Source organism: Toxoplasma gondii, chromosome XI, assembly GCF_000006565.2.
Source record: "Toxoplasma gondii ME49 chromosome XI, whole genome shotgun sequence".
Taxonomy (NCBI): domain Eukaryota; phylum Apicomplexa; class Conoidasida; order Eucoccidiorida; family Sarcocystidae; genus Toxoplasma; species Toxoplasma gondii.
This window is the reverse complement of record NC_031479.1, coordinates 4,539,228-4,554,461: the sequence shown is the minus strand read 5'-3', so window position 1 is coordinate 4,554,461 and position 15,234 is coordinate 4,539,228. Positions and strand designations below refer to the sequence as shown.

The window sequence follows — 15,234 nt, the reverse complement described above, 5'->3', positions numbered from 1 at the left end:
CGAGAGAGGAGGCAAGAAGGTGCCTGCGTTTTTCGAACGAGACTTGATTTTCTCAATCACGTGAACATCTGAAGTGCAACTGGGGCAGAGAGCAAAGTCGGTAAAATGTCTCCCCTATTCTGCGCTCATATCGTGCCTCTGGTGCATGCATGTTCTAGTAAACAGCGGCCTTCGCGACTCAGTAGAGGCGACAGCGACAGAGAACAGTGTGGAGTCTGGACCTTCATTCTTAGATTCGCCGAACGAACAAAGGTGATGATTCTGAATAGGTTGACTTCTCGTGACTTTCTGGAAACAGTTGCGGGACAACGGATCTTTGGCGACAAAATTACTCCAGTAATACTTTCTCTGTAACGCAAAGATCGATTCAAACCTTGAATCGAGATCAACTGAAGAATCCTTTATTCGGAGACGTCGCCTCTCACGGTCCCCTCGTCAGCACCCTCCGACAACCCTAGTTACGCGGGGCATGCAACTGGAAAAGCAGATACAAAATAAAACCACAGAAAATCTTCCGCAGACTGATTCAGGCAGACAACATAGTCTTGGTAACATGCCCGCCCGTATACATATGCGCATGTATAACAAGTATACACATATGCATACTTATACATATATATATATATATATTTGCATGTAGAGGCGTGGATGAACCACGGGATTCATCTGCATGTGTACATGTGCAGAACGATCTTTGACGCGTTGGTTGTTCAGATAAGCTTCAGCACTCTTGTGGAGTTTCACTGACAGACGGCTGACAGAAACACAAACAAGCCATGTGGGCCGCTACTTTGTCCCGATTTTCGCCTTCTTCGTCTCCTCGATGACGCGGAGAAAGCGAGGCAGGAAGGCTTCGAGTTCTTGCTTCTTCGCACCTGGTACGCATCAGGAAAAAAAGCCAAACAAGTGAGCAGAAAACAAGGAAAGAGTGAACACAGATAGAACAAGCCTACACGTTCCAACTCGCAAAGATTCCGGGCAAACGCCGCGCCCAACTTGCCTCAACAGTGCTTCCCCACAATCTATAACACACAAAGGTACACGAAGTTCCGAGACCAACATGTGCACACCAAGCACGTAGGTACACACTACACAGGAAGGATCCATTTGCATATATATATATATATTTGCTTTCATCTCGGTATGTATATACATTCATATATCCAAATCACTGTATATGTGTATGTACGTGCGTAGGTGTCTGTAGACATATGCAGGACTCTCCGAGGATCGAGGAACCGGTGAATACACTTCAGTTGATAAGATGCGAGAATGTGTATTTCCGTTTTCTTGCCGTGCGCCCACGAGTTCACGAACGGGTGCAGAAACGTGCATGTGAGTTTTCGTCCTCATGGGTTCAGTTCCCCAGAGCAGAACGGGAAGCTACAGACAGCACGAAAGGAACGCCACATCACATCCGAGATGCGATTCGTTTCGTTGCTCTAGACTCGACTTGTTAACTTGTTTTCCACTCTAAGCAAATGCGTGTCAATCGTGAACTGCAGAACTCCGTCTCGACCGTTGAGAAGATTGCGTAGGATGGCGATATCGATATTTTGTTTGGCAAAACATCGATCCTTTGACCGATCCAGAGAACAGTTCCCTGGTTTTTTTCGTCGGTTCCTGAGGTTTCTGGGTTCGCAGAGAAGGCAGCACTTACCGATTGCAACAGCCACAGTGCAATATGGCACAGGAAAGGTTTCGCAGTGACTTCCGTAGTTTGAAAACGTGTGCCCACAAATCGTCTTTGTGTTGCATGGGCTCTTTCGATCCTTCAGCGTTCCTCCAGGAGTCAGGGAAAAGAAATATTGACCCGCTTCATTTTGGCGAGCCGTGTCGTCCCGTCCTGCATGCGTTTCGCCTGACTCGGAAGGCGCTGCCTCAGCATGTGCTACTTCACCTTCCGTTGCAGACGACCCGCAAGAAGAAGGCACTCTGACGGAAGATGAACAAGACGAGGAAGAAGAGGAAAACGAGTTCGCAGAAGGTGGAACTCCAGGTAAAGCAGTCGGAGGCAAACGAGACGACGAGGATCGTGGTGAAAAAGAGGAGTCAGGAGACAAAGTGTCTGGTGGAGGAGAGGCAGGTTGCGCGTAGCAGGGGACAACACGGAGACCGGAGCACCTTCGTCTGAAGAGTGCAGATCCAAAAAAGGTCAGCAATCGCTCTTCTTCCTGTCTCTCTTGTTCTGTCGTGACTCGGCCTTCTGTGCGCTTCTCTCGAGACGCCTCTGTCGTCTCCCCGCTCACGCTCTCGCCTCGCGGCGCCTCCGCGAGAAACGAGAGGTCCAGAGCGATGGAAATCCGATTTTTTGGAGTCGGCAAGATGCGACTACCTGCGACGACGGACCGCAGGAGAGGAAAGACGAAGCGAGTCGGACAACAAAGCAAGAGTCAGGGGACAGGTGCGACACGGAAATTGCTTTCTTTGTTGCGCGAACAACGGAAGAGCGAAAACGCACGGTGACCGCAGCGGAAAGTCCTCGCATTTTCCTTTTCGCGTGGTGCTCTCACCTGTCTGCTGGCAGACCTTCTCCAGTTCTCCTTTGAACCAGAGATAGAGCTCCCGACGTTCGTCGAGTAAACGCCGCAGACCCGACTTGCCTGGAAAGGCAGCATCACAGAGAGGAGCCTGGAGAACGCTGTGGCTGTCCTTCAGCGCCCAGGGAAGAGTGCCGGACTGAACGCCTCTGGGAACTGGCCTCCCGCCCAAAAGAAACCACCCGCTCGTGGACGGATGCATGCGGTATCAATAAGAGAACAACTGCAGCTAGGTCGTTTCCTGTACCAGAACGCTTCCAGAGGGATTGCAACATCCTGCTCGCAAGCAAAAGAGTCCTGATGAGAGTCGCCAGACATGCTCAGGACGCGCGAAGGCAAATGCACGTCGCTGGGGAGGAAATGGAAAAAACAGATGCCGTTGATCGTCTCCAACAGAGGTTTCTTCGAAAGCGACGAGGCCTCGGGGATGGACAGAGGAGCACGGTTCGGTAGGAGAGCAGACCAACGCAAAGAGGAAACGGGGGAACCAGAGCAGAGAGGCTGCACAAACGGAGTTTAGAAACTGGATCGAAAGGCGAACGAGAGGAACGGCACTTTCAGTGCAGATAAGGGACAGCCAGGGAAAAAGAAGTATATCTGCAACGCGAACGACGGTCGAGAAGGCGCTTCTCATTGGAGAGAGAGATCAGCAGCAGGAAAGCACGCGACGACGACCACAAGTGTTTGATGAAAGCAAGTGACAAGTCGAACGGAAACGAACCCATAGACGAGAGGAAGTGTGCGGACAAGGAGAGATACAAGGCTTCACGAAGCGAACCGTTTGAGGAGAAAAACAACTATTCCCTGGGGAAGGAACAAAGGCGACGTTGTCTCCACCCCGCCGCCTTCGTGCTGCGGTTTCGTGTATACGACATTCGAGAACGTTGGATTTTCTTCCTCTGTGTAGAGGAAGAAGACAGTGTTGCACACAACTTACCCAGTTGAAGAAGCGTGATAAACAGATCGAGAATCGGGCCGCTGCCAGCACGGCCCGGATACGTTGCGGCGATTCGCTGGATGCTTCTGAGTCACAGGAGAGGACGCAAAAGAACTAAACAGCCTCAACACACGGCCCAGCTACGACCGTTGTCTTCTCGATGCCCGGTGTGTACGGCGAATGCAGTAATGGAGCTCCGAACTCGCGGCGAACGCGGGAGTGAATTGAAAGGGCAACGAAGGGGGAGGGAGAAGATCGGGCAAGAACGAGATTGACAATAGGTCAAGAGACAGGAAACGTTTGGAGGAATCGTGGTAGTAAAAAAGAGAGAATAACACGCACAACAACAGATAAAGGTGAGAGGCACTGGACGGGCACTAAAAGGAGTATGAGGCAGGAAACCGATAAAAAAGAAAGTGGAGGAAGAGGACGCGGAAAACGTAGCAAGAAGCGGCCACCAATCTAGGAACAGGAGGAAATCGATTCACGAAAAAGTAAAAATCGACAAAACGAATACGCGCGACACGAAGTCGCATTGAGAGGGAGTGACCGGGAAAGAGGAAAACGTTGAGAAAGGAGAAAATCGCTCGATCGAATTGGAGCGAGACTCACGATGGATCGCCGCTGGCAATGATTGCCCCCCCCACAGGGGTGAGAAAATTTTTGTCTGTTGACTGAACAAAGGCGTCTACGCGACCTGTTCGAATCGCCTGAAAAACACATACACAAGCCACGCCTCCAGTGCACTCTCCAACGCACGATCGAACCAAATTAAAAAAAGTGGACATGTACATAAAACCATACACACGTACGTGTATATATGTATTTATGCAAATGGATATATATATATATATATATATATATATATGTATATACTTATAAGTGGGTGTTTACGTATCTATTGCTGAACGTCCGAAGATCAGCATGCACGTACACACCATCCAAGCAAAGGCAACTACATCTACAGGAACATAATGACACATATATGCATGTACGTCTGTGAATTTATATATATATATATATATATATATATATATATATATAATTTGTGACTGCATCAGAACAAGTCGCTGTAGCGGACTATTGAGGTAGTTTCGCGAATTCGGTGCGAGGTTCGAGTTGGGAGTTTGCGCAGCTTGAACGTCTCGCAAAAGCTTAGACCAGGCACCCTCTTTTTCCACGCAGACCTGGTCAACGAGGTGACAGCACTTGGTGCATTGCAGGCCGTATGCGTTGTTGATCACATGCGCCACTCCCCTTGCCTTGCAGAGCTGAAGACGAGGAAGAACAAGCTCAAGCGACACGATCGGCGAAGGCAATGGGTCAACAACAGAAAACGGATGGAGCAGGGGATGAAACAAGAAAAGCAGACAACGCAACACGGCGAGAGCCCCCTGGTGGGTTTAGGACAAACGCGGTTGCTCTTCCGCTGCCTTTGACAAAAAGCGTCATGTTCATCATCTGCCCACGCGCGAACAACAGAAAAAGGAAACAGAAAACCATGCTTCATGTTCACCGCTACGCATGAATACATATATTCACAAATATATGCATATACTTGTCTATATTAGTGTAAATGTATATACATCGATATATGCATTCAAATATATATATATATATATATGTATATATATATTGATCGATAGATCTGTATATATATATATATATATATATATATATATATATATATGTAAATGTGCAAATGCATATACATATATATATATATATATTATGGATATCTTTGTAACCGCATACCTGAAGAACAGCACACATACACGAGAAGAAATACAGACACCTCTCTGCCTGTGCATCTCTTGATGTAGGAAAATCACACAGGTGGAAGACTCTTTATCGGATGTTCACCGACGTTAAGACGACGCCTGATTTTCTCCCGCGACAGCAAGCAGCGATCTCTTCCAATCACATGTTAGAGATTTAGTATTCGTGACACAGGAGAGTACCAAAATAGTCCTGGAGGAGGTTTGTAGTGACTGGAGCACCCCAGAAGCTCACGCATCCGCATGGCAGTGGAACCAGTAGAAATGAGGTGCGACTCAGAACTGCATGCGTTCACTCGAATACACAAAGGTACCCTAGCAGTTAACTCGCTGATGGGACTTCTACGCTACATCCTGTACCGAGCGATTTACAATCGTGATGTTGTTTTTCCTCTAGAGCGCAGCGACAACATCCTACTGGATGCTCGTCCGTTTGCGTAAGCGTCTCTGTTTTTCCCCCGCCAGCTTCGTTTCGTCAAACTGCTTCAGTCCAGTTCAGGATGGCATATCCCTGTTTCGAACCGCGGATCTACCATCCGCTTCTCGTTTTCGTGAGACACAGTGTTTTCTGTGTCTAACCGGTCTCTCTTCACAGCCACAGGCATCGTTCGCCAGACTGGTCGGCACAGCGCGTCTCTCTTTTCGCCTGAGGAGACTTGGCCTCCTACTTTATTACCAGTGGTGACAGTGACCTACGGATGTCCTTCTGTCTATCGAAAAGCAAAGCCCACATGCTACACTCGTCGCATGCATCTTACGCGCGCGATAGCGTCGACTCGGTCAGGCTCCCGAGGAGCAAAGGTCGACGTAGTGCTCAACACACAAAGCACGGTGTCGGCCTTCAGCCTGTCGATGGCATCTGCACAGAAGAAACAATACCGAAAAACGACAGGCAGTTGGATGCAGCGTCTCGCCGGGGAGAGAGCAAAGAGCACGGCGACAAAGAAGAGACAAGAAGCAGGAAATCGAGGTGGATCGTGGCAATAAAGGTCGTCGCATCCGTGGTGCAGTCAAGCTGCATGCACAGAGGCGGTGAAACCTATTCCCCGGCGAATGAAAGAAGTGAGGATACAGGACAAAGTGAGACGAAAACCACGGAAGTAAGCGAGCTGCTCACGTGACAAAAGGACTCTTTTTACTCGAGCTGAGCTCGGGAAATTCCCCAGAGTAGACTGAGGCACAAAACACTAGTTCTCCTTCCACGCGTCTTAGACTGCCTCCACGCTCAGCAGCATGCGCGATAGACAAAAGGTAGAAACACCCGTTTAGGTTCAGAAGGGCGTCGAACGCGACTGTTTTCTCCACCAAACTAACGAGGGGAGAAGCGCACAAGCCACAAGTGACCCATTGCGCATGTGGTGTATTCGCTGCTAAAATGCAGTAAACGTAGAAATCCAAAGTTGCTCCAGATCTGGCTCGGACAACCATCGACGCCCAACAACCTGGTCTACGAATGCAGCGTCCCCTTGATGTGGATTCGATAACCACGAGAACGAATGCCTTTCGACGTGAGCCAAGAAAAACAGAAACAAAACCGCGCCTTTGACCGAGCTAGATCCGAAATACCAGTTCCTTAGAAAAAATCACGATAAACTCGTTTTGACGATGATGTGTTACATTAGTATATTTTTGGAGTTATTTCGTTCTATAGAGTTCTTTTACAATTTAAACAAAACGACGGTTCGAAAAAAGTGCCTCAAAACAGTTTCACTTGGAATTCTTATTCTATTCAGTCACGTAAAAATCCACCTTCGATCGCATCGAGATCCGTCTGAAGCGCGAAGCCGCCAGGCGCTCGAACCATATCAACCACTTCGGCTTGAAAACCTGAAGTAGGGACAGACACAAACCGGACTGCGCCCGAACATATTTCACTCAACGTTCGCGCATCTGCAGACGGGCGGAACGACATTGACGCAAATCTCTAGAAATACCATCCACGGGTGGACAACACGTTCTACACGCAAATAAAAATACACATATCTCTGTCTATATACACATACATATATATATATATATATATATAAATATATACATATCCATAGCTATATTTGTTCATTTACGCACGTACACATATCTATGTATGCATACGAGAATGGGGTCAACCTCTAGAGCGGCTTTTCTGTTGGCAGAGACGTTCGGATGCTGGCTTTTCACCTGCAGAGTAGATGGACTTGAGGCACGCCTTTTGATCAATGCGAGAGAAAATGATAAACCGAGCGGAAGGCGGACGAACAGTCCGAAGAGCTGAAAAACACAAAGTGAGGGAGAGTCCAGTGGCAAAAGGAACAGGGAGTGCCGCCCGCGCCGCCTGGAGAACACACACCACACACCGCAGGGAAGTGAAGGGAATGAGTTGCTTGACTCCCAACTGTTTGCCAGCAAGCTACAAGTTTCTGCATTTGTGGTGTCTCGCTGGAGGTATCTGCTCGTGAGTTGTGTTCAAGTTCCGGAAACATTTTGACTTCCTCCCTTCGCTTCTTCGTCTGACGAAAACGCACGCGTAACAGGCGCTCCATACGGACCGGGAGTTCAAGCGTTTCGAGGTGGTGACAAGGAGAAACGAGACATCTACCGAGCAGAGAGGGAGGAATCTGAGAGACTTTAGTCTCGACCTGCAAGCAGGGAAACGTCTTTGTTGTCTAAGGAGGACGGCGAGCGACAGAAGGAGTTTTCTTCTTTCAGGGTGGATGGGCGAAGGCAGAAAGACGCTTCTGGGCACTGACACGCGGCCTTCTGTGCTCAGGGTCTCTTCAGTCTCTCCAAGAAAAGGACAGGGATACGAAACGAAGAGTGGACATGCGTCTGTCGGAACAAGAACGCGATACAAGCACCATACGCACACCGGAAGCCCACAGTCCGCAGCATATGTGAGTGACGAACTGTCGGATCCCTTCGACGTTTCCTGACCCAGCAAGTACCTGGATTCCGCAAATGTGAATGGCATCAAGGACGAGCCGCCTCGTGAGCGCAAAGAGCAGCGAGGACCCCGCCGCCTTCGGCTGCAAAGCGGCGATGTCTCCTGACCTTGAAATTCGTGGAGAAAACAACCAGTCGAAACATGCATGAGCATGCATCCAAGTCTTTCTTACAGGCCCACAACGACACCAAGCGACGGAGACAAACGCATGAGCACTACATATGCTTGTGAAGACACAGTCAAAGCGGGAGCGCAAATGGAACCACCAACGACGAAACCACAAATCAACATGTGCACACGTAGAAATAAAAATATGGCTTGCTACAGACGTACAACTAAACAGAAACCAATGAAAATAGAGGCACACATATATACACCCATATATATGTATATATGTATATATATAAACATATACACAAACATGTATACATATACGTATATACATTTATATATATATATATATATATATATATATATATATGACACAAAGACACGACCTTGGACTCCACTGGCACAACGCAAGAACGTGTGAACTGAGAAAACGGGTCGGGCAGCGGGAAAACAGAGGCGCTTGTGCGTCGCGAATTTATCAAGGAATTCTTCCGATAGAAAGTCCAATATGATCCTTTCTGCTGCACCTGCCAATGCCATGAGAAAAGTGGAAGTTTCTCCGAGCCACGAGGCCGCTGAAGATACGGCCTTCGCGTTCCCCGACTCCGACGTTTCCAAGGTGGTTGTTGCTGAGACATTTGCAGGAGAGAGAAACCGGAACGCGAACTGCGTTTCGAAGAATACGAACCGCAATGGAAACTCACCACGCACGCGCTACGAGTCAGATACGACAGAAACAAAGTAGCGACCTTCCCTTGTCAATCGATGACTGTCAAGCGGTTATCTCTGTCGACGGACCCTGGGCTGGACACAACGGCGCTGCATCTGAGAAGTGGAGCGAAGCTCAAAAGAGACAAGAATCGAACAGATCACCGAAAAAGCGGCCAGAAGTTCGTCGCTGACTGGAGCACCTCGCAGCCGGCCTCGACGGACTATACACTGTGTGGTGTTCTCCACCTCTTATCGACCTACGACTGTGCAAGGTCTCATTTTCGTGGTATACGACTCTGCAAGCTCTGCCATTGTTTGTCGATATACGAAATCGCGCATGCACCCCCACTACAGGAAACAAAGAACACCGATTCCCAAGGACGAAAATCGGAGGCGACCACGGAGGATTTATGGCACAGAGGAAGTGAGGAAATCATGCCGTTCCTCTGTTCGTGGCGGGAGAGGCGGTGTGCAGCAGTGGCGCAGCAGTCGGTTCTCTGTCTCACAGCTGGAATCCTAAACTGTGTCCTGGGTTGCTTTTGACAAAAGTAGGTGGAGAACTTGAAATACTGAAAAAGTGCCGTGCTGGTACAACCCGTTGAACCTTGAACACCGACGGATTACACATCTCAGAAGCCCTGTGGAGGGAAGAAGAATGCGTCCAGAGAAACGGCAAGTTAACGGCATCGTGGGCGTACCTATCTGCGTTCGCCAGCTCCTCCAGAAATAGAGTCACCGCTAGGTCATCCCAAGGCTCTTCTGGAAGGCGTCGCTGCTCAAGAAGTCTCAGAAAACGCGACACAGACACAGACGACAAACGATTCAAAGCGTCTACGTTCTCTGCCATCGTGTGGACGCAGGTCTCCAGAGTCATGGCAGTCAACAAGACAGCGACTGCATGCTTCACTGCATGTGACTGTCTGTGCGATTGTCTGTGTATCGGGACGGAGACATGGGGGATGCAGACGCAAGTCGGACGAGAAGCAGTTGCAGTTCCCCTTCCAACTCTTCTTTTTCCGATTTTTCCTGCGGGTGCAGCTGAGCACCACAAGCTCAACATTGACGTGCATAACGTTCTTGTTGTCACACAGAGGTAGGGAAAAAGGTTGGGTTTTAGACGTTTCGTTATCGTAGGTCGCCGTTCCGTCAAAGTGAGAATCAATGTGATCACGAGGTCGAACCTCTCTCCCCGTTCTCCCCAAGTTCGCCTACCTGCGAAACTGATGAGAGCGGGTGTGCCGCGCCTGTAGGCAGCAACGACGTCCAGAAAGGATATCAGAAATCCGAGAGAAAACAGAAAAACGAGGACAAACAAAGAGAGACGCACCTTCTGCCCTCTGCATGAGCGCAGGCATAGAGGGGCACAGTTACGCGGAAAGGTGAGTACGCTCGCAGCTTCACGGATCCTCGAGTCCAACGCATTTTGGATGAACAACGTAAACTTTGGCTGTTAGACACTATGCTTGTGGAGGGTCTCCGCAAGTCGAGAATATCAACTCTCGCGAGCCTGTCACCCTTGTTGGAGAGGAAGTGTTCCGGACAGCCAGTCTTCTTCGACTGTCTCTAAGCAGATAGCGCAGGAGAAAGCGTACACAGCATACTACACGGAAACGCACAGGTCTCTGTTGCGTGAGAGGAGAGCGGCATTCCGTGACGACGGAGAGGAGAAAACAAAGTCTGTGCAGGGGAGTGGAATTTTAGACAGGGTCAAGAAAAAAAGCTGGAAAACCTAAGACTCTCCGGACTGAAGGCGCCGCGCATCGAACAAGAAAAAGGAGGACACTAATGAACTGGCAGTCTCTCGGACTGAAGTTTCAGCGTTTAGCCCAGTTGCCTCCGTCGTCTTCATTTAATGACGAAGGGATTGAGGCGAGAAGAACCTGACAAAGGAAGCAAACATGGCAATGCCGCTTAAAACGCGGAACAAAGAGAGACTGACCTCGTCTGCAACGTCCGCGTAGGATTTGCCAATCAAGTCGCCCGCAAGGCGCAGAAAACTTCCTTTTTCCATGTTTTCCTGCGGGTCCGAACCCCCTCACACGGAAAAAAGAAGAGGCTCAGAGACACACAAGGTCCACGGGGTGAGACGCAGAGCCGCCTGGCGATGCCAAGTAAGGAAGAGATGGAGAGCACGCAGTCGACGCAGCGGAACGAAGAAACAAAAGGAGGAAAATAGAAGAAACCGCGGCTCAGAGGCAGAGAGTGCATGAGGAGAAAGAAGTAAACTGACTGTCTGTGGAGAGGCACAGAGTCCACCGTCGATGTGCGGTGTTTGTAACGGGAAAAAGAAATAATTTTTCTTCCTCTGGAAAAGTCGTCGTGTATAGATCTGTCGCAGGTACGTCGCCCTTCTTCGTAGAAATCGAACGATAATCCGAACAAAGGAATCTTATACTTCCGCACAGAAGATAAAGACGTTAATGACAGTTTTACAGAGCCAAGCCAGAAATCGTGTCGTCTGTCGAGACTTCACCCGACGCCGACATTCGAGAATTCTTCCTCGTGGTTCTGAAAGAGAATCACAGGAGATAAAGGAGAGGAAAATGCCGTGGAGGCAGTTTTGTGGCTTTGCTTCAAGCAAAGACCAGACCCACACGCGTTTTCAAATTTCTTGGCAAATTCTGTCAGAAACGGCTCGGCTTTTACACAGAGGGAGCAACCAAGAAAAGCACTGTCACCGTTCTTTAATGAAATGCCACCGTTGGGGTTCGGTGCTTTATCCACGGAAAACAAGCCACAAACAGACAACTGTTTTAAGATTCTGGACGTTTTACACAGGCTCAGGCGCCCCCAGAGTTGTCGCCAGGAAGAGACACGAGTTTTGTTTAAACGGGCAGGTCAATTTCGTCGTTCCTGACCCTCAACAAGGAGAGGAAGGGTGGATTTCATATGCTTCGACTTCCTAGGATCTTAGGAAAGTAGTGGCAAACTGCGTATGCGGCAAAACGATGCCATCGATTTAGAGAACAGAGGGCCGCACAGATGGCAAACTTCCCAGGAGGACTCTGACGCCAACGCCTGATAAATTTAGAATCGGTTTCGCAGTTTTCAGTCTTGAGCACGAGGCAAAAGGAGCGGAAAGTGAAAAGTGAAGAAGAATGCATGTAGATGCCGCGTGAGACACAGCGATTGCTCGGCACACCACAACTTTGTGGCAAAACGGTACCGGCAAACCAGCCGTGACACCCCTGCGCCTTCTATGCAGATAAACAGCAAGAAAGCGGCAATTCGAGAAACTGACTTTCTTCTTTGATGTTTTATTTAAACATGACCTTTAAGAAAACACTTCTTTTTCGACAATGGGAAGAAATGTTCCAATATTGCAGGCGATGTTGCGCCCAGCATCGACAGATGACAGCGTGGACGCGTACCATCACTTGATAGGTGGCATTCTTTTCACAGATACATGGCAGAGTATTTCTTTTCTCAATGAATAACGAAAGAAGTCGTTAGCCTGTGGAGAGATGCTCACCTTGCATCTGTGAAGAAAAAGGTCTGCGATGCAGTTCGCCACGCGAGTGGTTGTGTCTTGCATGCTGCTGCCGAGGGTCCTCTAGGACCTTGAGAGAATCAAGGGGGTCGCGCGCAGATGTTATCGCCATTTTCTTAAGAAACTCTTGAATTTGCGCTACGCAATGGGAACGAGGAACATTCCAACACAGGAAATCCGAGATGATAAACACGCATGAATACCGCAGATGCTCAGCACTCCCGCTCCTTGGTTTGAAGGACTCGATCCGACGCGACTCTGTGTTTGAGCCCTTTCAAACGCCAAGTTAGACTGACTGAAAAAAGGTACGTAAATAATCTTCCCCGGCTTGACAGCGAATGGTTTCTATAAGTAAAAAAGTAGAATCCGAGAAAGAGAGTGCCGTTGACCTGTCTGTTTCTGGAAAACTTGTAATGCATGGCGCTAGGGCGCAGAAGAGACCACTGAGGCACGAGGGCAAAATATGTTACGGTCATGTGGAGGGGCAACTCACACTTCAACGTGAAACGACAGATACTTCTGACATCACGGTCAAAAACGGCGGGAATCTATTTGATATATTCCTGTTCAGAATGAACTATAACTAACTGTATGTAGAAGGTTCAGCTTTTGTCAAGATCTCACTGAAAATGCAGTGGTCGGTTTGTCAAATCGCCTCCACGGTGAATGTAGGTACCTTTGACTGACACAGGTGTTGTCGTAGGCTTTAGATTTCCAAGCTCCTGCTCGCAAAGCATGTCTGACAGCAGAACCGATCGTTTGCTAGTTTTTGTTTCATCATTTATTAGTCTTGGACTCCGGTCTGAGTTTCGAGCTCTGCAGACCCGAACATGACACTTCGTCAGCAGTTATTGATAAGGAAACGGAATCGGCTGCGGAGGGTGTCCCTGAAAATGTCACGTCTTAAGCGCGGATGATACAACCTGAGAAATATCCAGGCGATTTTAAAGGTTCAGCAGAACTGAGTGCACTATGGTCAAAAATCTAGGATTAACCTGATTGTCTTTTTGTCATTAGAATGGCAGGCAGATAAGCAACTCTGAAGGGGTGGCGCCAGCGTCAGCTGCAGAGCAGTTTACAGTCTGTCAGGAATCTTTTCGGCGGGAGAATCGGACGTTTTTCAACCAAGGAGTCTCATGGGTGGTGACCGAAGAATCTGAACGGTATTTCCACCCTCAACACTTTAACTGCTCGTGCTTCGATTCCTACCTTACACAGGCAGCGCGCTACGGAAACAGAGGCAGATTTTGGTGTCAAGCAGTGTGAACCGGAATAGATTCCCCAGTGGGAAGCCATTGTTGTCAACCCGACTTGAATTTTCGATGCCGTTGGTAGAGTTTCCAGTCAGAACCTACCGGCGTCGTAGTCATCGACAAATGAAACTGCTTTCTTAAGAAGCATAGACCTTCACCGCCAATCCGTTTCCCGGGAAGAATCCTTACAGTCTGTCGATTGCTCTGCTCCCATGAGACCTCCCTCTTTTCCTGATTGATAAGACGGTAGACCACGCCGTGTGTTCGATGGTGTTTCATTTTCAGCTGGGCGTCCCTTCATGCGGCACGAATTCCACCTTTGCTGTTGCAACATAAGTCCCGGGTTGAACAGTGTTATTGAATGGACATTTGGTAACGAACCCCGGCGTTCGCCGAGACATCCCCGGTCTCGTCAGCCGAGAGAGTAATTAAAAAACACTAACTTTTCGCACGTCTGCCGAGGTGCCACTCGCTTTCTAAGACGCTTAGGATACAAGAGGAAAGCATAGGGGAAGTTCGTCTTCGAGAGCCTTGCTTGAGTGCAACAGCAGAAGCAAGGCTGCAGCAGCGGTCATCCGCCGACACCAGCAGGCGAAAAGAAATTCATAGAGCTGCAACTTCGGGAGGAAACATTTTTATAATGAAGAAACGTCTGAAACTGGAACAAACATGGTAAAGGACCGCACCCAAAGAAGAGCAGAATGTAGATGAGAATACAAAATCCACCAGACTCGCTTGAGGAATACCTAAAGGGAGTCCACAAGGGTTTAATCCGACCGCATAACAAAGGAATGAGTTGGAGAATTGGAGTGTGATGAACCCGAGGAACTGGGCATATATCACCGACATGTTCTCTTCAGTACATGCGCCGCGTGTCTTTGATACTTGCAGAGGAGTGTAGAATTTATGGCAGAGAAAGAGCTTCCGAAATCACGAAATTTACACCATACTCGGATCATAGAACATGACGGACAAGAACAACAATGGAAAGCAGGTTGCAATTCAACAGCAGAACCGAAAATGGGGATTTTTTTTGCTCGCACACGCCGAAAAGAGTTGTGTTCATTTTTCGTATTATTGATACAGTCGAACTGGGACGACGCTCCCAGACAGCCGATGAGATGTATGACCGCGTTGCCGTCTGCGATTGCTGATCTACGCTGACGGCACAGGGAACCCCTCGTCACTGGATTGACGGCTTCTCTTTTATGCCATACGAAAGCGAGGGGAAAGCTAGAAGGAAATCTCCGCTACCACAGACCCTGTGAAACTAATTGACTACCCTAAGGGAAGCTGTCCAGGGATTCTTTAGTCACAGTATGTCACGTGTACATAGCTTTTTCGTTACTTGCCTGAAAACTGTACTTCAGCTTTGAGTAAATGCAAAGGTACACTGTGGAAGATGTTCTTGGAACGATCTACAGTCTTGTTGTCTACATGCCGTCCAAGCAGGGTGGACAGCGGTCCACGAATTTTCACTCTGTCTCTATGGGC

The 15,234-nt window shown here is 48.7% G+C and overlaps 2 protein-coding genes across 2 annotated transcripts; both read right to left on the bottom strand.

Moving 5' to 3' along the window:
- Positions 1-786: 786 nt before the first annotated feature.
- Positions 787-11,008, bottom strand: TGME49_315170 (O-phosphoseryl-tRNA(Sec) selenium transferase; the record flags this gene model as incomplete). The annotated part of the gene is made up of 14 exons (XM_018782852.1): positions 787-875; positions 1,661-2,335; positions 2,514-2,603; positions 3,478-3,563; positions 4,090-4,187; positions 4,665-4,748; positions 6,014-6,114; positions 7,005-7,082; positions 7,413-7,566; positions 8,177-8,282; positions 8,814-8,915; positions 9,696-9,782; positions 10,210-10,241; positions 10,937-11,008. 14 exons carry the CDS (start codon positions 11,006-11,008, stop codon positions 787-789), a joined length of 1,854 nt encoding a protein of 617 aa, XP_018635342.1.
- Positions 11,009-11,053: 45 nt separating this feature from the next.
- TGME49_315165 (hypothetical protein) lies at positions 11,054-14,152 on the bottom strand. Its single transcript, XM_018782851.1, has 4 exons — positions 13,843-14,152; positions 13,164-13,209; positions 12,470-12,625; positions 11,054-11,505 (listed from the first exon to the last, which is right to left on the bottom strand). Exons 1-4 carry the CDS (start codon positions 14,017-14,019, stop codon positions 11,387-11,389), a joined length of 498 nt encoding a protein of 165 aa, XP_018635343.1. The 5' UTR covers positions 14,020-14,152; the 3' UTR covers positions 11,054-11,386.
- Between the last annotated feature and the right edge of the window lie 1,082 nt (positions 14,153-15,234).